Genomic DNA, 24,981 nt, shown 5'->3' with positions numbered 1-24,981 from the left:
AACGTCACTCAATCTAGTAACCATTAGCAGATATGAAAACTGGACAAAAACTACAGTATTGGGCTGTTTTGTATTTATTGTACAATATGTAGGCTAACTGTAAATAAACCACAATCAAATATGAATGGATAACACTATAGAGTAGTAGAGTAGTAGCGATCCAAGGGTTCCCTGGACAAAAAAGCAATTGGATTTTTCCATTGGATTTTGCAGTATTGGCATAATGTGCTTTGCAGGTCTCCCTTGAAAAAGAGATCTCTGCTCTCAATGGGACTAATCTGGTTAAATAAAGGTTTGAAATGAAATGTGGCAAACACACGTTTACTAAGTTTTCTACAACAGGATCATTTAGATATATTCACACTTTATGATTTTTTAAGCGTAAATGCAAAGTCAGACGTGAAATGCTAATGCTAGGCTATAAACTAATTACATCACCATAACTGTGATGAGGTTTAGAAGTTTCCTTTAGTCACTTGTTAGCAGCAGACTGTTTGTATGACACGTAGAAGCTTAAGACATTCACGAGTGGGGTGTTTGACGTATTTTAATGTTGTAGAATAAAACACGAAAATCTTTAAAGCGTGTGTTAACCACAGACCTTGTTTTAGACATATAACCGCAAACATGTGAGAGAGAGACAAGAGAGCCCACAGTGCTAAAATGCCAACTCCTTTTTGGTTTTTAAGGACTCATTCCTGTACCACTCTATACCCAGCATGTTGTCCTATTTAATTATGAGTTGGTTACGACTGTGTTCAAACACTTTTACCTGGAGAAGGCACTCTTCTGCCAGACATGGGAATCCGCTGCGGTGTACTAGTCTGAAAAAACAGACAGGCAGTCAGTCAGACAGACAGATAGAGATTTCCAGAAGCCCTGTTGCCTGGATCCTTTTGTTCAAAGCTCTTTTCGAGGCCACTGCATTTATGCCCATTGTCAAGCTGTGGACAAATGATATCTTGTCGGTGCGTTTCTTGTTGCGAGACACATTGTGAATGAGTCATAGTCTTCACTGGAGGGGAGTCTCAGGTGAAACATAGCAAGAAAGCAGCAAAGAAAGCTAGAAAAGGAATAATGTGGCCGACTGAGGAATGATGGTTTGAGGCCAAACTCATGATTATAAAATAAATGTTATTTGTATACACTGAATTGTTTATTGCGACAGTGGTGCAATAAATTGTACCTTCTTGAAGGTTAATCAGAGTTTTTGGTTCAAGGTCAATATGCAGGCTGCAGTTTGTGGTATTGCATCACAAAGAGGGTTATTTTTCTTCTCTGTTATATAGCCCACACTTTAATGAAATAGACAACTGAGTGCAATTACTCTTAATGCATTTAACCCTGAATGATAAAAAAGCCAGCTCGTTGATGTGGCTCTCTGTCACGTTGATTTATCCTCATATGATGCAGGGAAATGTAGCCTGATTATGGATCACATTTGCATGGGGGTACATATCTACTATGTTGGCTTGTATAATTGGTTTTCACATGGGTATGGTACAAGGAAAAGAAACATATTGTCCTCAGAATTGCTTTAAGGTCTTCAGCTAACTGGTAAATAAAGTTAGATAGTCTGGACAAAACACTGACAAGGGAAAACCGAGCCCATTGAGACCAATATAGGTTAGCAACCCAGTGTATCAGTATACAGGACGTGGACATACTGTAAATAGTATAGAACAATATCCCAATGATTATGTCCCGAGAGTCTTAGAGAAACGTAGGTGGTTGGAGCAGAATCTAGGTGATAAGGCACACTTCCTCTTTCAGTGCAAGACATGGGCCGTTACAGTTTAAAATACTACATCGGGAACAATGGACACAAGAGTTATCAGGGCGATTTCCAGTCATAGATCCAGATTGTAGCAGTTGTCAAATCTTTAGATCTATCAACATTTTGAAGCTCGTCCAAAGTTAAAATGTATAGGAGGTATACATGTGGACCCTCATTTTTTAAGTTTGGCATTTTGGCATTTTGGCTGGAGCTGTCGGTTTTTTGGAACCAGAAGTAACACGAAAGGGGTGGAGCTAAGTACAACCAAACATGCGAAACCAAACAGCAACACTTTCATGAACTGAAAACACACAATGAAGGTATTAAATGTCTCAGACAAAAACACAGACAACACCCAAACAGGACACAGCATTATTAACAAACCTTCAATCAAAAGGCAGCCCCGCCCTAAAGCATATGATGCTTTTTTACTCTAAATTGGACCATAAGTAGCTAAATGAAAATACTTGAAACTAGTGAATGAGACCCAAAACTCATCAGGAAAATCTACACTGAGCCAATACATCAAGTGAGAAGTAGAGTAATGTTCTCATAGACTTCTATACAACCGGATTATCTTTGCAGAGGCGTTGCCCGTTCAGTGAGGGCGGCAGAAGCTTAGTCCAAAAGGACTTGGCTTGGGTACGGCAGGCAGGGACCCTGGTTTAAGTCCAAGTCCAAGAATGAACACAAGACTACATTTGGTGTGTGTGTGCGCAGTGCTATGTAAAATTACATGTGTGTAAATATTAAAGAGGTACTTATAGAAATCCTACATTTAATGGCAGCTGTGAGTCACTATGTAAGTCACTTCAGATAAAAGTAGTAGCTATAATGACATGTAATTGAATGTAATATGCTGTAGTACGAATGCATTGGCTTCACTACTTAGACCTGCAGGTTGCCGCTTGATTGGACTAGTATATATAAATAAGCATTGATTGATTGATTGATTAAGATATTTTCAGAGGTGTTTCAAGTAAAAATAGACCTGTCCCCTATTACAGGAGTGGCCAACCCGCGGCTCTCGAGCGGCTCTTTGCCGAGTCTCATGCGGCTCCTCAGTTCATATCGAATTGTGTTGTTTTTTTTGCGCATATGTATCCCAGTTCACAAAGGGTTAACACACAAATTCCAGCCCAATCGTTACACAGAGTTTAACAAAGAAGTGCTTTAGCCAATCAGAATGCAGATCCTGCAGTACTGGAGGCAGGCTTTACTGCACTCGCGATGTGACAGTGAAGGGAGAGATCTTCTTATGATCGGCAGAAATATAACTCTGATAAAACCGTAATAACTCAATATGATGTTGTCAAATCAAAACGGTAACAATTTGCAGTGGTATGTGTGTGTGTGAGAAGGCCTGCTCCCGGAAATCTGGCAGCTGACACAGAAGGGCTCCCGAATTTGATCATTCGCGGTAAAGAAATAAACAAGAGAGAAAGTGCATCTCTGTCAGCAGAGCTTCTGTCAGTCAGAGGGTTGTCATGTGAGGAGAATTAACAAATATACACTTTATTTATTTACATTTATTTGTAAATGACGGTCATGAATGTGTGTGAGAGATACAGACAGAATAAAGGCCAGGCATATTTTTATTAAATGATTAACAAAGATCGCAAATGTGCCCTTTCATGCATTTGAGCCCCTTCCACATCCTCTGCAGGTTTCAAGAAGCAAAATGCATAGTACGATAACAACTTTTTTCAAATGTTCTTAACTGAGAGTTTGTGTGTGAGACACAATATTGATGGTTGACTATAACTGGCCTCTGGTCTTAATACTGGCAGGAGAGGTTTCAGTCCATTTCTGTCAATATCATGGACTGTGACATTTATAGGAAATCTGGCTGAGCGTGTGTGTGTGTGTGTGTGTGTGTGTGTGTGTGTGTGTGTGTGTGTGTGTGTGTATTTTCATGTTGTACGTGTGAGAGGTAGAGAGGGGCACATAGAGGAAGAGAGTGAGGGAGCACACAGAAAGGCTGAGAGCAAAAGAGAGAAGTCGGGGACATACACCCAGCATGTGTGCCTGTGTGTATGATGTGGCTCTTTGCAGTAACACAGTAATATGATTGGCTCTTTACCTGTGATTGGTTGGCCACCCCTGCCCTATAACAACTGTTTTTGGAGTACCGTCTGATATCTACTACAACTTCCTGCGTGGCTTCTTGGCATTCTTTACACCACTTGCATGTCATTTAAACTATTGAAATTTGGCAGATGCAATTCCTCAAACGCAGTGGATGAGGAATATTTAATATCATAACAAAAATGAAGGTTCATTTCTTTCTGAGATGCGAAGGAGAAGAGCTAGAATTACACGAGAACCTTTAATGCAAACCTGATAAGAGGATAACAGAACCCGTTAAATATCCCGCTCCCCAGAGAATTAGGATTATCCCTTCTGAATTGTATATCTTATCTCGTATAATTTGTTTTCTTTGTCTTTCCATCTTATATTGCTATTATTTGAGTTACATTGATCGTACCAACATTGTTACCGAAACAGAAAAGGTCAGAACATGTATAATTGGTTCTTCCTCGCTGCTATTTAATTTAATTTGTTTATTTATCTATCTATAATTTGGGGACATATGTTCTTTATGGTGTTTTGTATGTTTTGCTCTTAATAAAAGCATTAAAGTTTTAAAAAATAAAGCATGTGAGAGCCGTTTCTTAGGACATAACCATTGTGATTTTTTGCAGAAATATAGAATTTGCAGATAAACAACATCCAAATAACTATGAGTGGGTAAAGAAAGACCTTTAAATTGAGTGGCTTGTTGTCAGTGACTACCATGAATCATAATTTCAAAGTCAGTTTCGTCCATTTTACAGAGATAGAAAAATACCAAAATGTCACCACATGATTTGCTGGACCATCACATGCAAACACTACACAATTATGTTAAGTGGCAAATAAATTAAATAAAAATCAAATGATGAAAACCTGCAATCATGATTCAGGAAGACATAGGATATTTCAAACCTGCAAACTAATTACTTAAAATGACTTCTGAGCCTGTACAGTAAACCGTAAATTACAACTCACCACTACTCTACAGAAAAATATTAAATCACCTTTTTTCTGTGTACAACTATGCCTCCCAGGGGTTCAAACGGGTATGACAATAGCAACACGTATAAACAAATTAAAGGATGAAGAGTTAACCCCTCTAAACACAAGCAGATATTCTGACTGCAAAAAAGGCACAGGTGTAACTAATAACATTAACGATGTCTCAGCCTGCAGCGCACACCTGCAACTCGTTATGCATGTCGTTATCAAGTTATTGGTTCCCCTGTGCTGCTCCTACTATAGTAAACATAACACTGGTCAAGTCAAATAAGTGTTTACAAAGAACATTAGGCGCTTTCACACCGGAGTACTTTTCCCAGGAATAGTTCCGATAGTTCCTGGGATTTTGCGTTCACACCAAAAAGATCTGGAACTAGAACTTTTTGCGAACCTTTTCACCCCTTTTTAGTCCCTGCTAGAGAGCAGGGACTTTCCTGGGGAGAAAAAGGTTCCAATTCCTGATTGGCTGGGCGGATTGCAAACCACGCCCCGTAAAACTCTGAAATGATTTTGTGAAGCCGCCATTTTATTTGCTCGCATTAGCATTATTAGCATTAGCCCAGCGCACCAACGGAGAGAGACTAACTTATGGCAACACAATGGCAGTATATGCCGTGAAGTTGTTTGCGGCCTACCAGTACACCCAAAGTAGAAGAAGAAGTGACGTCAGCGGCTCCCTCTGGACTTATTCCGGTGTGAACGCGATTTACTAGATAGTTCCAGGAAATAAAGGTTCCAGGGAACTATTCCTGGGAAAAGTACTTGGTGTGAAAGCGCCTAATAGGACTGTTCTGTAGAATCTCACCTTGTGTTTTAGTGGCAGGGAATAGACAGGTTCTGTGAATGGACAATTATGTCCTTTGCCAAGAGTTTGGTAAACATGTTCTTCCTGCTCATCTTCACTCCCCACCAGCTCTTCCTCGTCCTGCAACTCCTCTTCCTCGTCCTGCAACTCTTCTTCCTCTGATAGGTCAGGGGAGGAGAGGCGTGGTCGGCTAGCCAAATCTTCTGACCATCTGTCTCTGAAGGAGGTAAGAATAGATTGAATTCAATTCTGATATACTGCATATATTTTATTTTTCCTATGGTCCATTCATCCATCTTCTTCCACTTATCAGAGTCGGGATTTATACAGTTTTTTTTTTTGTTTTTTTAAATGGTTTAATAATAATTCTATATTTACAAGTTAATTCCTCTTACTGTATTTGTGTATACACTATTATACATCAAAGCAAGTTCATTGTATGTGTAACTAGGGCTGTGCATCTTCACTGGTCTCACGATTCGATTACGATTATCCTGTCAACGATTCGATTCAATTCGATATCCCGATGCAACACGATTCATACCAATGCGTTGCATCCTCAATTGCACATGGCTTATTTTTCATCAATGCATACATGCAGTAAATACATATGAACTCTCTTTTTATTATTTAGAAAATGCTTCAGAAATCAATAACATAAATGTCTTGACATTAATTTATAAACCAAAATAAATTAATTGTATAGGTCTAGCCTCCGTGTGTGAAGTTGTTCCATCCTCAAAACAAAAAACTAATGCTTCTGCAGTCTAGCTGCAGCTTCTAGCAACGGTCTTCTGTTAAAGAAAGGACACTGAATGTCCTGAATGAGGCATCACACACAGGACGTGAGTCTGAACACAGCAGACAACAGGAGTATTTACAACAGCATATAACAACTAAAATACTGCATGTGGGTGCACACTTACATTCTCCATCTTACTGTTACATAAATCCCATGAATGTATGAGATTAAGTTAGCTTCATTATCTCAATCAGTGATTAAGTGAATAATAAAGTTTCTATCGGGTCACTATCAGCCTGTCACTCATTATTTTCAGGGAGGGGGCGGGGTTTGGAGGAACCGAGAGGAGACGGTGATCGCGGAAGCTTTTTTCCTCCTGCCTTCACAAACTTTACACACGTATCGTCTGAAAATTGCTAGAGGGCATTCATACTCTGCAATCCAAGACTTAATTAAATCCACCAAAAACCTGACATGATTGTAACGCGATTATTTTTGAAAAACATAAATCCCTGTCTGTGTCTCTGAGCCGCAGCGACACGGAGTGATTCAGAGCGGGTCATTCTGCTGTTGGTTCTGGACTGGTGTTCTTGTGTTGGTGGATGAAGCAGACTGCTCCGTGTTCGGTGTTGCTGTGCCGCTGTCACGTCTGTTCCCTGATCTCTGCGTCACCGACCGATTTGATATTAAAGTGACAGAAAAAAAAACTTTATAGTAAAGCCGCGGCCGGAAAATCAGGAAGCAACGTCACTACGCTATAATCGATTATCTTCCGTCACTGCATCGATACCGAATCGTCCACGTCCGCATCGCAGAAACGATTATTTTCAACACCCCTATGTGTAACCCTACTTGGCAATTGAACCTTATTCTAATTCTGATTATTCAAATCTGAAGAAAACCAGGCCTGTGTTTTGAAGATATTAGTAAGTCTAATGTCAAGGCATAATTATAAAAAAAATGTACATATCACATTTTAAACTTTTTCTTCTGCTCTACCTTAAAAGCATTTTGGCCCATTGTCTTATGTGACCCACATAAATACAGCCATAGGTGATGTTGAGTCACCTCTTGTGGGTAGAATCATTATTTCCAAAGCTTGTGATAATACTGGTGTATTTGTCAGAGGGAGTTCACCTGTTGAAAAGTGCTGTACTGATGTTTGGTTCAGATATGAAGGACTCTGATAGGCCGCTCTCAGAGAAAGACCTCGGCCGGACAGGGGGGAGGGCCCACGCCTGTCCAGTGAGCGAAGAAGACAAGATGGCTGCTGCTAAGGCTGATCTGTTGATGTAAAGACATGATTAAAATAAGGAAAGACAGATGCTTTGAGTAAAATAAGTACACAAAATGCTGTTCTTGTTATATAAAATATCTTTCATTTTTTCTAATTGAGTTTGAAGGGTATTACCTAAATTCACCATTAAGAGCTAACAAATGCTACTCTTGGAAAATATTGCCCATTAGTTGCCCCAAAAGACACTGCTTTCACAGGCTGTGGAGACACATTTACTCAAATAACATATGTAAAAAACATTTTTGAGGTACGTAGAACTTGAGTATTTCCATTGTCGGCTATTCAACTCCACAACATTTCAGAGAAAAAGTTTACTTTAAACTCTAACCGATTTAGCTGTCAGCTTTATTGACTTTGCAGATTCTGATTAATAATATAAAATATAACCAACAAACAAATAAAGATGTCATTTTATGGTATAAGATATAATAAATCCTGGGGGGGATTCACAAGCTACCCAGCAGTATTTAAAATAAATATGTATTAACTTGTAGTTTACTCTAGTCATTTTAACACATGAACACACTTTTACAGAATTATTTTTAAAGTATGTCTACACTATTACAACATACTAAAGTGAAAGTTGTGATTACTTCTTTTACCACTGATTATGGGGGGGGGGGGGATAAAGAGAGGAGAGTGAATCTGTATTTTCTTTGAATTCACTAAGGAAATAACTTTGTACTAATGCATACAAGGATGTGATTTGGACCAAAGGAAGGAATTGTCAATACAAGAGGATGTTATTGGTTGGAGGTGTGGGACCGGGTACCTGGGTCTCTCAGGTGAGGGGTTTGGGCTGCGGGGGGGAGGGGTACGAGGCACAGCAGGCTTGGGGGCGATGGAGGCAGCGGGGATCAAACCATGAGCTATATGCTTCTACACAACACACAAGGAGGAGGTTAGGAAGAGGGTCAGCATCACATAGACACATTATCACACACTATGTGGGTCATATGGTTGACATAGTGTCACACCAACACTGAGGAAAAAACAATAGGGACATAGGGATGGAAAGGAAAGGGTAGAGAAACAGCATGACCACTTGAGATAGCAAACCCTGTAGTCAGACAACAGCCAGTTACAGCAGTGGGCTTTCCCTACTAGAAATACCACTGTTGTTATGAATTGGTCACAATATGTACTTTGACTGCCACGATAACAGCAAAGCTGTTAATGAACAATGAATGCCTCAGTTTAATCACTGTTTTGGGCATGAACATGAATATCTTTGCCACACAATTTATTAACTTTACAAAAACTGGCGTTAGCAAATGTTAGCTTGAACAGTTCTGACATATATCGCTTTCGCTAACGTTTTACGAACGTAAAGTTATCTAACGCCAGGTTAATGCATGTTAGCTTAATGATAAAAAAAAAAAAACATGTAAGATATACGTTTAGCTAACTAGAAGTAGGACACGGGTAATTAGTTTTAAAAAAGACGTCAAACTTACAAACTCCTTGTCTTTCTCCCTCCTGAAACTGAATTTGAACATAGTGGAAAATACGTTTTTGACCCTTTCCTTCAACGGCTTCAGTTTCAGTTTAAGCGAACGGCTGGACTCGTGTACCAAACATTATTTCCGTCAAATGGCATTAGAAAGTTGTACTTGTCATTATCTCGTGTTTCTAATGTTCTCAAATGTTACGCTTTTTGGGCTAAAAATGAAAAATGAGCACGCGAGGTCTCTGCATTCAACAAGCTGCAGATTTCTGGTATCTAGACGCTTAGTCTCAAGAATGCACCTGGCTATAAAAGTAGTGCTGATTGGCTAAGAGCGAAAAGAGAAGCCAATCAGTGACTGGTATGTTTCACATAGCAACGAGGTCCTTACCGACCGTTGTCAAGCCAATAGGGGGCGACGTCGTTCCATGTGCTTATCAACTGTCACACCAGTCCACCAGCACAGAGCTGCTGGGACGAACAAAGACGTTCATCCTTTTTGTGTCGATAAATCAAATGTATGCATATCAAAATATATAGCATGTAATGTGTACACTAAAATAATATATTAGTTTTACCTAGATGCATATCTTACATGACAGACCATTCAAATGTGTCTTCAATCCAATACAATTTCTTCAACAATTTGTGCACAAAAGGAACATGATTAAAGGAAACTGACAGATTTGTTTTCGGCAAGTAGCCTAACCAACTAACCTTTGACATTTTTAGAGTACATGAAAAATCTAGCTTGTATCAATAATGGAGAAAAACTCGAACCTGACATCAGTTTTTTTACACTGCATTATGTGTGCATAATTGATATAATCATCTTGTGACAAGTTCATAGATAGGCCTAATAAGTCAGCTAGACTAGACTGCTATTTGTAGTTCCTGCAAAAGTTATATTTTCAAAGAATATTTAGTCTTTTCTTTCAGATGTGTGCTTTGACAATTCTAGCAAACCCTTCACAATTTCCCTTTTCGAGCATAAATGGGTCTATATTACTGCAACACTTCACATAATACCTCAACTAAAGATGTTTGTGTGCTTCCCATGAATGTTCAGTCCTGTGGCAATAAATCAGCCGAAAATGTGTTATTATCAAGGCCTGCTCTTTGCCCTTAGGATTGGTAAAAGTATGAATCCTATAACGAGAAAGTCAACAGATTTGGTTTCTGCAACATCAACGTTTTCTGTTCAAATAAACCCTGAAGAGAATTTGACCTAGGGGGATTTCATTTTCAAAGTTCTAAGCTATGGGAATAAACAATCATCTCTTTAATTATGGTAAAGTTCCCAGACAAAAGCCCGGACATGGCACAAAGAACATGAAAGGTACAGTATGCGTGAAGAAAGGCTTGATGGGTAAAACTCAATCCCATGGTGTTTCTTTCCTGTTTTCATGATTAGAATGTGATCCCAAGCTAGACTCCAACGGTTACAAACGCATGAGTGTTGACTTTGCGCGCGTGTGTGTGTGTGCGCGCGCACGCTCACACTGAGGGCTGTCAAACTTCATTCCTAACCTGTCTGGTAGTCGCAAATTACTGACAGAACACAATATATATATACATATATATTAAAAAAAAAACATTTATGAAATTAGTTTTGTCCCCATCTTTTATTGAGATTGTATACAAAAGCATTCACACCACAGTTGCAGGTACCATAGACATAGGCATTTAGGATCACTGTGCACAGTAACATGCATGGATAGATCTGTGAAGTCTTACACATCCTCTGTTATTAATATCAATTACTGCACATACACACCATTAAGCAAAAATGGCACTTCAGACACCACTTTAGGTAAACAGAGACATAAAGAGCGTTCGTCTTTAACAGTGTAACTGATCTGACTTTATCAGTGTAACCGTTTTACATTTTAAAAATTCTTTACATAGAAAAAAATGTACCAGTATATAAGTTCACCAAAAGGATTAAGCAAGTAAAATACATTCTTCCAAGAAACCAACCGAGAAATCCAACGTGCAAAAATGCATAACTTGACCATTCACAAACTAGTTCAGAAACCAACATATTACAAGTATATATATATATATATTTTTGTGTGTATTTTTTTCATTATATAAATAATTTGATTATCAAATGTGAATAATAATCTACTTTGTAGATAAAGAGATAGTCCAACACGGCAAAGTGTCAGTAAAAATGTGGGATGTGACTTGGGTTAAGACAGGTAGAGACAACTTGACTGGGCTTTGATCGAAGTCACTGTTGGGTGACCGGCGGCAGTCCAGGTGCGACGCAGGAATGTCCACCTACAGACATTCTTCCCTTGTGGAGACAAAACAACCTTTTAACTACATCAAGATTCACATTAACAGAGAACACACAGCTCGTGCTCTTCTTACAATTGGACAAACTGATAAAAAGGGTGGGTAAGACGGACCAGGATTGTAAGCGGTACATTCTGACATTTAGACACATGGAGGCATTTTGGTCTTGTGGCTAACTGGGACATACCAATATTTCTTTTTACACGGTGTCCCATGGCACTTAGCAGAACATATTATCCTCAAAGGCTGTCTCACAAATACAAAAGTGACAATAATACATAACCAAGGAATATATATGATATTTTAGCAGCTTATTAAACATATCATTCAACTCTTCTTAGCACAATTATTTGTTTCCCTCAATCACTGTTTAACATACTGCAACAAGGTTCATAACATCTACATATCTATTCAGAAAATGTATGCATTTCAAACCCCCAAAACTGATTGCAACAAATAGCATGGCAACGACCTAATCCTTCATATAAACAGTATGAAACATGACATGAGAACATAAGAGAGCACAGCTACATCAGCACACAATGGAACTACGTAAGGAACTGCTGAAGTCACAATCAAATTACACCTCTTTGCAGTCGAGTGTCCGCTGGGTGTGTTTGTACAACTTTGTTATTGCTCCCCCAATTGGTCTTCGAGAAAACATACTGAGATGACAGTTTGACTAAGAGGCCCGTCTCAGTGCTGTGTGTTTATTTATAGACTGGAATGATAACCAGTGGGTTTCTTTTTCCCACAGTGCAGTTGTACTGTGCTGTACGCATACTGGCATGGTACAGAAAGATTATGTTTTGGTGTGGACACTTCGGGCGCTAACAAAAGGCATATACAGTGTTTGGCACAGCTACTTTCCATGGTAGCTTGTGGAAATGTCATGATTACACCAAGCTATATTCCAGTGGAAACACCTAAGGGCAATGGTACCATAGCAGGTCCAGTATGGGTACAACTCAGTACTGTACACAGGCTAGCATGCTAGGCAGTAGTGTGTCTAGCTCAGTAGAGGGCACTGTCGTTGTGGTTGTAGGAGCTGGAGCTGGGGAACGTGGGGCAGGGTTTGTTCCAGGGAAGGGCCCCGGAGTGGTCCGCTGTGGGAAGGCTGAGGGTGCTGGCGCTCTTCAGCCTGTTCTTCAGGCCGAAGTTGAGGAAGGACGACTTCTTGGTCACTTTGCGGGACTTGGAGTTCTTGTCGTCGTCGTCATACGCCAGGCAGATCATGGAGTAGGTCTTGGGCAGGTTTCCGCAGAAGGTGGCACTCTTGGTAGGCTGGAGAGAGAAATTGAGGGGGGCATTTAGTGGAAAGAGAAAGTCATTGTTGGTTCAATCTAATAGTGGCTCTGGAAGTTATCAATCAATACATGGGCTCAATAAGTTAGACGTTTCTAGTTAGTCGTTTTCTCATATTCACAAGAGGTCAAAATAATCCTTAATCAGTTTCTCACTCAACTGCCATTTTCTAACAATTGGATGTTTGCTAGACTTGGGTTTTTGTAAAACACTGATCACATTCAATTTCAATTTCCAGTCAGATTTTTTATTTCTGATATCAATGTGTCTTCTGAACCGCTGAATCAGATATTTGCGAGTTCAGATTTCCCTTTTTAGCATTAGAATTCTTACCTATAATTCTTCTAATAATAGCTTTTTTGGAAAATCGAATTTTAATTGTGTTTTCATAAGGAAACAATGACTATTTGATAATTTCTCCAAAACTGATAAGTTACAGGACCTTCTCTCAAATTAATTTAAACAAAAATTGCAATAATATCATATTTCATATAATAGAACACTTACCCAGAAGAAGGTTCAAGTACATCTTAAGGTTGCTTTTGTTTTGAATGTGCAGGTTTTACAAATTGCGAGCTTTGTGTTATAATTCGACTGGCAAACCTTGTGTTGCTAGTGGCCGATTTAATAGTGCATGTTCAGCCTATTCTGCCAACCCTGTGCCCGCCCGAGTGAGAATACGTCTCAAACTAAATCATTTCAGCTCTTTATCCTGATAATAAGGCTTTTGGCTTATAAACCATTTCCCTTCACAGTCCAGATATAAAGAAACTGTATTTGCCAGCTTATTTTAAACGCATGAAGCGGAAACCGGTTTGATTTTCTCTCGAACTATAAACAATTTGACTTGGCAAACTACCTCTTTATTTTCTTCTGCAAATAGGAAGAAAAGAGGGCATCTTACCATCTGGGGGTTGCTGTCCATAACGCTGACCACCTGGATGGCGACCCCTTCCTCGTTCACATCCTTTAGGAGTCGCATCACATCGCTCACGGCCATCCATTTAGAATCTGTGTCGCCCACGGCAACAATGTAGTCGCCCTCCTTGAGACCTTCGGCCTAGAGGAGACAGGAGGGAGAGCAGGAGTCAGTAAAGTGGTGCTGCAGCAGCAGTAAACATTTACAGCCCTGGCCTGTATGAATGGAGACAAATCAGGTTCCCCTTCTTTCCTTCCAACTGCCAGCCAGGCTCAGCAGAGAGAACACCGGGTCACACCCAAACAAAGCCATTTGAAACAAGCCCCTGCTAGAGAGTATGTGGGAAACCAGCATAATCTACACAACATTAGCTATTTCTGTCTGATAACTTGATCAGTTCCAAAAATAAATGCAGTATTCAAAGTTATAAAGGAGGTTGACCTAGTTACACTTGTGTAATACAGCTAATCTGTTTCTCTGCCTGGATTAATAGAAGTCTGCTCTTTGTCAGCGCCGCTTAATGATCTGTCAGACTGGAAAGGGATTGCAGAGAATAAATACGGATTCTTAATTAAATGAGAAGCCAGAGAGGAGGTGGGGGGGAGGGGAGGGGGCACCTCCTACATTCTTTGAGGCTGAATCCTGTTTCGGTTTCTGAGAAGGATTTCAATGAATCAAAGGTTCTCTGTGAAAATAATACATTGGAACTCATTTGATATTCAAGGGGTGGGCATACCTACACTTTGAGCTGTTAGCTGTAGACCAATCACTCCTTGCTAGTGAACCGTGTTGCAGGGAGTTCATATTGAGCCACCTCTGCATCTGGCATTACAGTCTAACAGAAAGAGGAGCCCATTGCTTTGCTCCCATGGCAGTACTCCCATCTGTTCTTTCCAACTGTCCTTTATGCAATCCCATTTCAAAACACCTGAACTATATATTATAGTATACATCATATATATCATATTCCCATATGAACACAATCCGTAACATAAGTTTCATAGAAACAAATCTGAGGATGATTTTTGCTGGGATTGATCAACTGTACAGCAAACACTGTTGTTCGACCCTTGCTGCACACAAGGAAAAACTCCCACCCAAGGGAAACATGGAATAAACGTGGTGGAAATCAACTGAGCAGGGTCCCCTCTGCAAGGAGAAAAAAACATAGACAATCCAAATGACAAAAATGATACTGTGAACATATATTAAAAAGAAGGATCCAGGTGTTAGAGCCACTTAAGCACATGCTTATATTTGAGAAAGGATATGTATGTTAGCCTGGTAGATATCACTTGAATAATACCACCACTTTTGTTTAGTTTAGTATATATTGATATTATTGGACTATGCTAAGGTTATGTTTCTTCTACTTCATGTAGGTAAGATGCTGAAAGTCTGCCAGCTTGGAGAGAAACACGTTTTTGACCGTCCTAGCGTGTAGTCGTGTCATTTAATGATTAAATGCAGTATTTTAGAATAAAGCCTTCTTTCGAATCATCAAGTCGGTAGTGGTCCAGCTGTGATGTCTTTTGGATGGAAACACTGCAATTTACTTTCAATACACCTTAGTTTCACCTGCCTCCTTATATAGATAGCCTTGCAGACAACGTGTGTTAGGAGATCCGTACAATGGCTAAACGGACAGAGTCCATTTTCTCACATTCAGGCGAAAGTAAGTAATAGTGGTTGACTCACAGCGGCTGGGCAGAGGGGGTCCAACGACACCACGTGGACGGGTGATTCTCCTTTCAGGGTGAAGCCCAGGTCCCTGTCTTCAGGGTGGAGCTGTATTGTGCGCGGGGCCGTCCACCGCTGCTTAGCGGAGAACACTGACAGAGGGCCCTGAGAGGAGACAGTGGGAGGAGGTTGGGGTTAATATGGCTCCAGATTCTCCTGACTCAAGTGGATAATATCCGCTCCTAGAGTTCAAAGACGTTGGTGACAGCCTGAGGGAAACTGATAATAACATAATAATGCTTTGTGTCTTTACAGGCTGGTTAGACATAATTAAAGTCTACATCTGTGACCCGTTATAACATCAGAACATATACTGCTTACACTCAGGGGGACAGGAAAGTACTATTTAAATGATCTCTAACACCAGCACTCTTACCAGTGTGCTTTTTAAACCAAGGGATTCATATGAAAACATTTTGCATTATATTTAACATATTACTACAATGTGCACATTCTTACTTTATCTTCTCATGTGTATATACAAATATATCATTTTAATTTATTCTCTTATCTCCATCTAAAAATTGTCTGTTTAGAAACCCAATTTCCGATCAATCCATATCTTGATTCTGTATTTGAATGCAGCAGATATGCGGTGCCTGGCTGTAAATATTGATTATGTGTAATTACATGTTTGTATATCAAAATGTAACGCTTTGTTAAATGATCCTGAATCACTAAAGCACAAAGTGCTCATGTTTGCCTGTCAAACAGACACAGATAAGAGACCAAGCTTTTAAAGCAATCATAATTAAGAAGCTGTAATCTTACATTTGAAATTGGGATAATGTCTTTGATGAGTAATACATTAAAAAGGGACATCATCACATGGACCATTTCCCTTAATTGATCAGAAACAGGTCCTACTTTCTAGACTGCTGAAGCCAAATGCTATCCTCCATTGATACTCTTGTTATCTGATGGGAACATCTCTCCTGCACAAAAGGCCTGTGTAACAGCAGATGCAGCCTCTCAGCCTCGCTGCTTTGATTATCACCGAAGCAAATGTATGTCTCTGTGTCCCCAAAAGGATTTGAATAGGGCTGCACCTAATGCTTCAAAGCAACATTCATACTGTAACGGTTAATTTGAATTGTAAATTAACTTTTAAATTAGCTTTTTTGCAAGTGTATTCATTCAGGAATGTTGCAGATGAAGATCAGGCTGCAGCGATATTATTAGTATGATACTATTTGAATAGCTGAATTCCACTGAATCCAGAGAATGGTAAAGTATCTCAAAGTAAAAAAAAAAGGATACATTTTCCATTCAATCCATTTTGGAAATCCACCATAAACATGTATATATATCCAAGAGAACAAAACGTGCATTTTGACTTGAACATAATTATAGTAAACAAATTAACGAGCAAAAAAATGTGTTGATTCTCCATTGCCAATTTGGAAGAATCCAAATTAAATGACTCCAAAGTCATTTAATTTCATAAATCACTTTATTGAAATTGAGGATTTTGTTATTTTTTTAGCGTGATGTCATAAAGAAATGACAACAGTGTAACCTCTGCAGAAGCTCTGATAGTCAACAACACAAATATTTGTCACAGCCCCAGGTTTGAGTCTGAGATGGCTAATGAAGAGCGAGGTTGGAGTATACAACAGGCACCGAAGGGTTGCCTGTTCACAGAGGCTCCTCCTCACACCTGCTGTCTGGGAATCTATGACCCTTGACCTTTTTAACAATCGTTTGCTCCCAAGGTTGTTAGTCTTGACATTTGTGTTGTAGATAGGATGGAACAATAAAACTAAATTGGCCAAATATTTGCCAGATACAGTTCCTTACTATTTCAATATCATTTGAAGGTTTACAGAGGATAATCTGCAAAAAATATTCAAGCCTTCTTTTTTGTAATCCAAATATCAGTCAGAAATTATCTCAAATAGTTATGTTTTCTAAAACCGTGCAACCCTAGTAATTGTAAACTGTGCTAAATGAAAGAAGTGACTCGCATATCGAACGCCCCTTAGAGAACATGAAGAGAAACTTGAGTAACAGACCTATGCCCCGCCCCCCTCTCCACCAACACCATGAAGAGTCAAGCTAGGGCCAGAGCACCTTTGTCCACTGTTAGAGTTAGTTTGTTGCTATGGATGAAAGTCCTGCAGGCTTTGAACACACAATATGACTTTGGATTGGCTAATACTGAAATGTGTCAAAGCTTCCAAGAGACTCATTCTGGGTTGGTTTGTTCAGAAATAGCAAGAAACAGAAACTGGGTGTTAAAAAAAAACACAAATCCAGAGCTATTTCATGTCATATTTGATGAATAACCCAACCCTCGTGTACACAACGAAAAACAGTTTTGTGAGTGGAAAATATTAGTAACCCACATACCAGCCTCTGGAAGAAGTCTGTGACTTTCACCTTTGTGGTCGCAGGAAACTCCATCTCTGCTCGGTGCTCTGTTTTAGCTATGGAAAACAAGGGAGGGAAAAACCAAGGTTTTATTCTGCAATGTTTACCGTCACTGTCACAACCTCCTTTCAACTGCGGCCCTGTGGAGAGGCGGGCGGTGCAAACATTACATCACCTACACGTGCAAATAAACGTCACTTATCACATGTGATAGCAGCAGGTGTGGTACACAACCTTGTAGCCTTTTTTCTTTTAAGAGAGCGTTCCCTGAGAGACAAATCAACACACTGGCTTCTTTGTCATTTGTTGTGGTGACACTAAGGAAAGTTTCTATGTCGACCACAGGGGGAATAACTGTCACCGCAGAAACAAAAAATAAACAAGTGTTCCGATTCGTCTTTTGAAAAGATTTAAGACTCACAGATAATGTCTGGGGCCTCCGTGTAGTCACTGAAATCTTCGTCGTCTTCATTTTCACCGCTCTTGTTGAGGGAGCGCTGCAGGCTGGCTCTCAGGATGTCTTGCAGGACCTGCAGCTTGTTCAGGTGGTGGCACAAACTGTAGACCCTCAGAGCCTCCTCGTGACCCAGGATGGCCCGGCGAATGTGTGCTTTACCTGGGGGGGGGGGGGTATGGGCCAAAGCAATGATGAACATAAGTTGTATTGAATAAGATAATAAGGAAAGTAAAGGGACACAGTTAACCAGGAACATAGCTCTGACGTTATGAGGGGGAGAGTAATGAAATATTGGTGTTAAGTAATATTGCTGAAACACCTTCCGTTCGGCAGGATAATCTTTACATAGTAACACAATTTAGTTTTAACATTTTCAAAGCATAAATGCAATCACAAGAAGAAAAAAAGCTCACAGACAATAAACAAATTGTCACAATTGTATGACCTAACGTATTCACCACTAATGTTGGATCTGAGGACGTTTAGAAGTCTAATTTAGCATCTTGTTAGAACCCGCTGTTCTTAAGACACACTTTAGGCATTCACAAGTTGGGTATTTACCGACATATTTGATGCTGTAGAACAAAAACCGTGAACCCGCACCAATGTATTTGCTCTCTACCGTTCTCTATTATCCTCTTACCAACGCGTTCACGTTCATCTTTCTTCTTCAGGATGTCAAGAGGAGAGTGTCCCTCAGGAAGGCGATCGTAGACCTGTGACAAGGTCTTCTCCTGCTGGTCTTCATCGTCACTGAGGCCCACTGAACACACAGAGAGCAACAAGAATCGATGTTAAAAATCAATAAGCTGAGTCCCTGACTTCCCTCTGCACACTGGGGTTCAAAGTCTTTCTCCTAAAGCCGTGGAGGTCGGCGGATAGCCCTCGAGCCAAAAAGGGGCTTACGGTTTGCTAACAGAGACATCACTCAAAATGTGACTCTTTGATAAATGGATGGCTAATTGTGATCATGATTATATGGCATTTCGTTATATAATATTTGAATGATGTAGTATAATGTGTATTTAACCTTTAATTTACATAATGTTTGTTTTCAACATCTCTGACATCAGAACAAATTATAAAAAAGATTGCCTTCATTGAACAATGCATGTCCTGCAAACAAATATGTATAGAAAACCGACGACCAGCCGGATCACATTCAATGCTGTAACAAAGGGCCGACACTTGAATGCCCTGATGCTACGATTGCATTGGTTAAAGACAACATACATTTGAAAGGCAGAGGGGACACTTTACAGATCAGTCGGTGCATATATACATTGTTGCACATTTCTACTTTGATTAACTCTTGTAAACGATCATCTCCTCTCCTCCATCACTTGTTTCACCAGATTAAAAGGGACATATATATGTCCCATGTCTGTGCAGTACATCTGGTAACTGCAGCTATCTTCAGTGTGTGCTGTCCTGAGCTGAATCCTCTCTGTACAGTCCGTTCCGGTTAATTGCTCTTTTCTCCTCAGTCACACAGGAATCTGTTAATGAGCAGCCTCACTCAAGGCTGCTCTGCTCCACTGTTCCTCTATTCAGTCCTGTCCCATTCATAGCCCTGTCCATCCACTGCTAACTCAATATCATCTGCTGTTTTGGTTGTCACTTAAATCCCTCTAATTTGCAGTTATTGAAGTTTAGTAGGAAGAAAAAAGGATAAAAACAAGGCGGCAAAAATGACCATCAACTGCACTACTGGAGGGTTTTCTTATTTACTCATAGAACTTCCTTCTCTTCCTCTCTCACTCACTCAGTGTGCATTAAGAGGCTACACACTAATCCTACTGCACTTTACAGGGCACTTACTCAATGTCATCCCCTTCAACATCCCTCTCTATCCTTCACTCTCAATCGCTGCCCATCCTTCACTGAGTTCCTGGAAACTTAGCCTTTCTGTACCATTGGCTCTGTGCGTACGTAAATAGCTGTTATGTAATAGCATTGTGGCTGGCTGCGGTTCAGTCCAGCAACCGGGTGGCCGGCCCTACTCTTTAAGACGGTGTAGGGCCGGCCAAGGTGTCTCATAACACCAATGCATCACACGCTTCAACTTTACCAGCAAACGCCCAGGATACGTCTATAAAGGAGATTTAAACGTGTACGGTGAATAGGCAGATGGAGGGGGAGTTTTTTTATGACTAGAGCCGATGCCTTTTATTAAATCAAATAACAAATAATATCTTACACTGCGCTTCACATTTTGTTATTGTAATTTTTAGCTGTTCTTATTTTGGCTATTTATAAATGTCACATATTTCGTAAAGGGGCCCTAGTATGCTCATGTTCAGGTTTCATAATTGTATGTTGTGCTCTACTGTCAACCTCTGTCTGAGACTCTGATTGGTTAGCTGACTACATGTAGCTCTGTTGTGATTGGTCAACCGCTTATAGATGTCCCGCAACCTTAGCCTATCAAGTACCAATGTGTTGAAGAAACACTTAGTTAGGACAGTTAGTAGTAACTACTACGTTGTATTCCTGTGTGTCTGTAGAGAACATTTGTGTACCTGGTGCAGTGCACACTATATGGCAAATAACTACACATTGCAGAAAGACATGCTGCTTTAACATAGTGCTTCTTATAAACTGAAAACAGCTTGCAGCGTGAAATTCGTGAATCAAGAAGAAGCAAATCATGCTAAATAAAGTTTCCTTTACATTTCCCTGATTTTCACATTATTGTACACATCAGATCTGTGTTCAATTCAGTTCGTCTTACACTGGTGGTCCAGTAGCGCTGAGGCTACAAAGTAGTGTGCCATGGAACGGTAGTGGTTGGTTTTGACTTGCGACATGGTGGACCAGAAGAACGGGACATTGTCTTTGATTGGCGTCTGGATCATGGACTGATGGACTTGATCGTAGATTTCTGAGACCTGGCAGGAAATAAGGATTAGAGTTACAGAGAGAAGACTTTCAAATACACTTATCTGGATACCATCCCTGATAGAAGTGAGGAATCAGACTGTGGTGACATTATTACCTTACATTTACTTTACCGACAGCTAAAGAAAGAACACTGTGTTCTAAATGATGTGTGCTATTTACCTTCGCAGCCTCCTGGGCCATTTTCATCAGGGAATTGAAATGGTTTCTGATCCCAGGCAGTGCAGTCTTCTCAAACAGGCACTCCTGAGCCTGAGCTAGCATCATCCGGATCAGCATACTGAGCATAGCTGGGCTCATGTCGTAGCTGGGGGTGTGAGTGAACGTCTCCTTCAGGTGGTTCAGGATGCCTGGGGGGGGGGCGAAAGGTTAGCCCAGCTGCAAACCAACTCATTTGAAGTGTGTAGCCACAATACACACCCTTAATAAGATAAGAATGTCCCCTCGTTGAAGCCAAATTAATCACATGTTGTATCCATTGCCTTTTCAGTGTGTCACCTAAGAATGCTTTCAGAACGTAAACACAACTTTAAAGAGCTCTGAAAGGGTGTGAATGATCATGACCAAAGTAAGAAATGTTCTGAACTCTAAGGACATCAGAGCAACATTTTTAATGGGATTATAAACAAATAAAAAAGGGAGGAGGGGGGCTAAAGGATGCCATGTTTAAGAAAGCATGCAACCTAAATCCTTTTTATGCCTGTAATTAATTGGACACTACAGAGTAAGGATTTCTTTCTTTTTTGTGATTTGTTTGAGGTAAAGACCCTGCAGATAACATTTTTCTATACTGTTTCTTAATGGTGGACAACCAGGGACATTTATTATAACAAAAGCTTTTAAGTGTCTCACTCGGAAATATGACAAGTAGCCCCACAGCATTCAACAGTTTCTATGATAGTCATAGTTAGTTCTACTATTTCAGTTGACTTCATTACAAATGGAGAAACCCAATTCCCCCAGGATAACAATTGTGACCTTGACTGACTGATTCTGATGCTAGTAGTCTGGTAATATAGTTATTGGTTTTGGTTACAGCGAACATCCATTGGCAAAACCCAAATAGTCAATTTGCGAGACGGCCCCATATCGTTTGCTAGTCCCCAGAATGACTTCAACTACGCTTACCCTCCAATAACCCTCACTATTACGCAGAATGTTTTAAAAGGTTCCACATAGAGAATAAGGCTGATTCATTTTGTAATGTACTTATTCCTTTCCCCGGGCCCTGTTGCTGCAGCAGTCAGATCAATGTCCTTGTGCTTCTTTAAAGCTGAGCCAGACACAAACCTTCTTAAATTAGCTTTTCATGCTCGATGGAAGCAATGAGACTGTGTGCATTCCAACTGAGAGCGCCTCCCTCTTATTTTACAGATTAATAAGCTAGCAGAGGAGAGATGGAGACAACTTAATAACAGAGCACTGCCTCGCTAGTCTTCAGCCATTGTAGGGTGCCTTTATAAACGTCTTTGTTCCCTGGCTAAAGGGCACTGCAGCAGCCTTCTACAGACAGCGATCCTGCCGACAGTATCACCTCCATTTGGGTGACAATGTTCCTCATAACAACAAAATAGTTTTGACTTCGTACAAGCCTAAATTATAGCCCATCAAAGCAGCCCGTTCAGAGCTGTAATTATACTCCTCAAACTGGCCAAGTCATAATTCTATCAAGACTCGTTCATGCTATGAACCAGTTCATGCCCTGGGTGCTTCTCTGGAGCTCAGCCACTGACAGGAAGCCAGAGAAGCATCGAGAGCCCGTCACGGAGCGCGAGTCAAAGGGTGGAGGCTGGCACGTACTCTGAAAATGGGGCTTGTGTTTGAACCACTGACTCTATTTTATGTTGAACAGTGCGTTGCATATTATGTTAAGGTCCTTCGGAAATCTATGCAACGGGATATTCAACGTCTTATTTTATGTAAAGTTTGTAAACCATAAAACTGGTTATTTGTGGGGTGATTGCATGTACAATGTTAAAGGCTAGTGAGAGAATAGTGTGCATGTAACGGTTTATTATCCATGTTTCCTGTCTTTCATTCCCAATGATGTAGAATAGGTGCTCGTCTGTTAACAGGTTCAGTTAATGGTGCCCTATTATGCTAAGGTTAAGGCTAATGTTTCTATTGTGTGTCCTTTACTGTTCACATGTTACAGTGTGGCATAGCGGAGTCAGAAGTAAACAAAGGAGTGGAGGCGTTCAGTCAGGGGCAGTGTGGGAGGAAACTACCTCTGGAGGGAACTTTGGGATCTGAACCTTTGCAGTCCATTAACATGTACAAACCCGTACATATATATATATATATATATATATATATATATATAAACACATTACAGGAATAGGAAACCCCAAAAGCACAATAGGCCCCTTGTAATGACCCGACCTCTTCCTACCTGCGGCTTTCTGAAAGGAAGAGATGGCCTCCTCCAGGCCTGCTATCGTCTGTCGGTCGCTGCGGGTACCGATCTGAGAGTAGAGGGCGGCCATGTTGAAGAGGATACTGGCCTCTCTCCAGGGACAGGTTCTGCTGGCACACCCGGCACTCCTGGAAGGAGTCGTACCTGAAGGAAAAAGCATATATTTACATTTTGTAAAGCAGGAATCAAGAGAATGAAATTGATGTTAAATTGAAGACAAAAGTATAAAAAACAGCTACTTAAAAATACCAACTAAGATATTGGGAACTCTCTGGAGGAACGAAACAGGTTTATATAGCAGGAATAAAATCTTGTTGGCCACAATGTCTTGTAAAATCATCTAAAGGCTCTGAGAGGTTAAGCCTTTAAGCTAATCTTCCCCTCTACTTTATCTCTGCTGAATGAATGAAGAGCCTGAAGTCAGTAGGGGGTCAGATGCTCTTCAGACAGCGCTGGACGTCATCAAATATCCTCCAAATGAGGATAATGAAACTGCTTGATAAGATTTGTACTAATCTGATAACCTTAAAAGCATTATTTAAATTCTTCTGTTCAGTATAAAGATTTAAACATATTATTTGCCAATTGCAAATTCCTCTCTTTAACAGCGTTTCCCTTCTGCTTGCAACGCATTCAGTGAGAAGACATCATCAAATCAGAAAGATGGGATGAACCTTAGTGTTTATCTCTCCTATGGGTCACCGCACAGTGTGGTGTCTCTTGGCAGAGATCTACTAGTTGATCCGTGGATTTACGGAAGTAACATGACTTAGTCTTTGCTGTTTAAGCTCAAAGGCTCTAGGAAACCCTGGTGTAGGGGCTCAGAGCTGCTACAGTAGGTTAAAGAGCAGGACGGCTGCCTTCATCTTTTATCTTCGTACCAGGTGAAGAAGATGCCAGTCGGCGGCTTGGGGAGAAGAAGCGGCTCTCCATCAGAGGCAGGTGACCGAGTATTTTGCCATCAGTTCCACCCCGGGCTCGTCTCGACCTTGGCGTTCTGCAAGCCTAGGACAGAGAAAGATCTCTTATACAGTCTGCAACAATGACACACTTCTTCACAGACCGGTTGTTGGAGGGGAACATATTTAAAGATGAGTTTCATCGTTCAGTACTGATCACTTATTTGATCACGTGTTATCTAGCAATGATAGCTTTGCTCTTATCCACTGATGGTTTTATTAAAACGTGATGATTTAACATGGACATGGTACATTAACAAATAAGCTAGCTTCATCTTTAATCTAAATGTTAGAAAGACTTTCTCAGAAATCCCAGTGATCGATATCGTAAAAAACTAGATGTCCACCTCACATTTGTTTGCTGGAGCTTCTGAGGCAAAGCCAACAAAAAGCTAATGGGATTTTTCCATTGGGTTTTGGAATATTGCAGAAAATAATTTCATTCACACACATTTTGTTCA

General features: G+C 40.3%; 2 protein-coding genes across 4 annotated transcripts in view; both read right to left on the bottom strand.

The window, feature by feature from the left end:
* cep89 (centrosomal protein 89) overlaps nt 1–9,420 on the bottom strand; it is a 114,060-nt gene extending 104,640 nt beyond the window's left edge. For all 3 annotated transcript variants that reach the window (XM_034107851.2, XM_034107868.2, XM_034107859.2), the window contains exons 1-5: nt 9,157–9,420; nt 8,472–8,578; nt 7,540–7,686; nt 5,661–5,877; nt 773–824 (exon numbers count right to left, since the gene is read on the bottom strand). In XM_034107851.2, the coding sequence (XP_033963742.1) occupies nt 773–824; nt 5,661–5,877; nt 7,540–7,686; nt 8,472–8,578; nt 9,157–9,198 (565 nt within the window). In that variant the 5' untranslated portion in view covers nt 9,199–9,420. The remainder of the gene's footprint in view (nt 1–772; nt 825–5,660; nt 5,878–7,539; nt 7,687–8,471; nt 8,579–9,156) is intronic.
* A 1,332-nt stretch (nt 9,421–10,752) lies between these two features.
* The window catches only part of rhpn2 (rhophilin, Rho GTPase binding protein 2), a 36,835-nt gene continuing 22,606 nt past the window's right edge, over nt 10,753–24,981 (bottom strand). Inside the window, 12 exon segments of the mRNA XM_034112405.1 lie at nt 10,753–12,734; nt 13,660–13,815; nt 15,373–15,519; nt 17,767–17,843; nt 18,209–18,403; nt 18,888–19,007; nt 20,979–21,135; nt 21,308–21,495; nt 23,538–23,649; nt 23,651–23,705; nt 24,443–24,464; nt 24,467–24,566. Of these exon segments, the coding sequence (XP_033968296.1) occupies nt 12,465–12,734; nt 13,660–13,815; nt 15,373–15,519; nt 17,767–17,843; nt 18,209–18,403; nt 18,888–19,007; nt 20,979–21,135; nt 21,308–21,495; nt 23,538–23,649; nt 23,651–23,705; nt 24,443–24,464; nt 24,467–24,566 (1,599 nt within the window). The 3' untranslated portion in view covers nt 10,753–12,464.

This window comes from Pseudochaenichthys georgianus, chromosome 3 (assembly GCF_902827115.2).
Source record: "Pseudochaenichthys georgianus chromosome 3, fPseGeo1.2, whole genome shotgun sequence".
Classification (NCBI taxonomy): domain Eukaryota; kingdom Metazoa; phylum Chordata; class Actinopteri; order Perciformes; family Channichthyidae; genus Pseudochaenichthys; species Pseudochaenichthys georgianus.
Note: the sequence above shows the minus strand (reverse complement) of the source record. Positions and strands in the feature narration are given on the sequence as shown.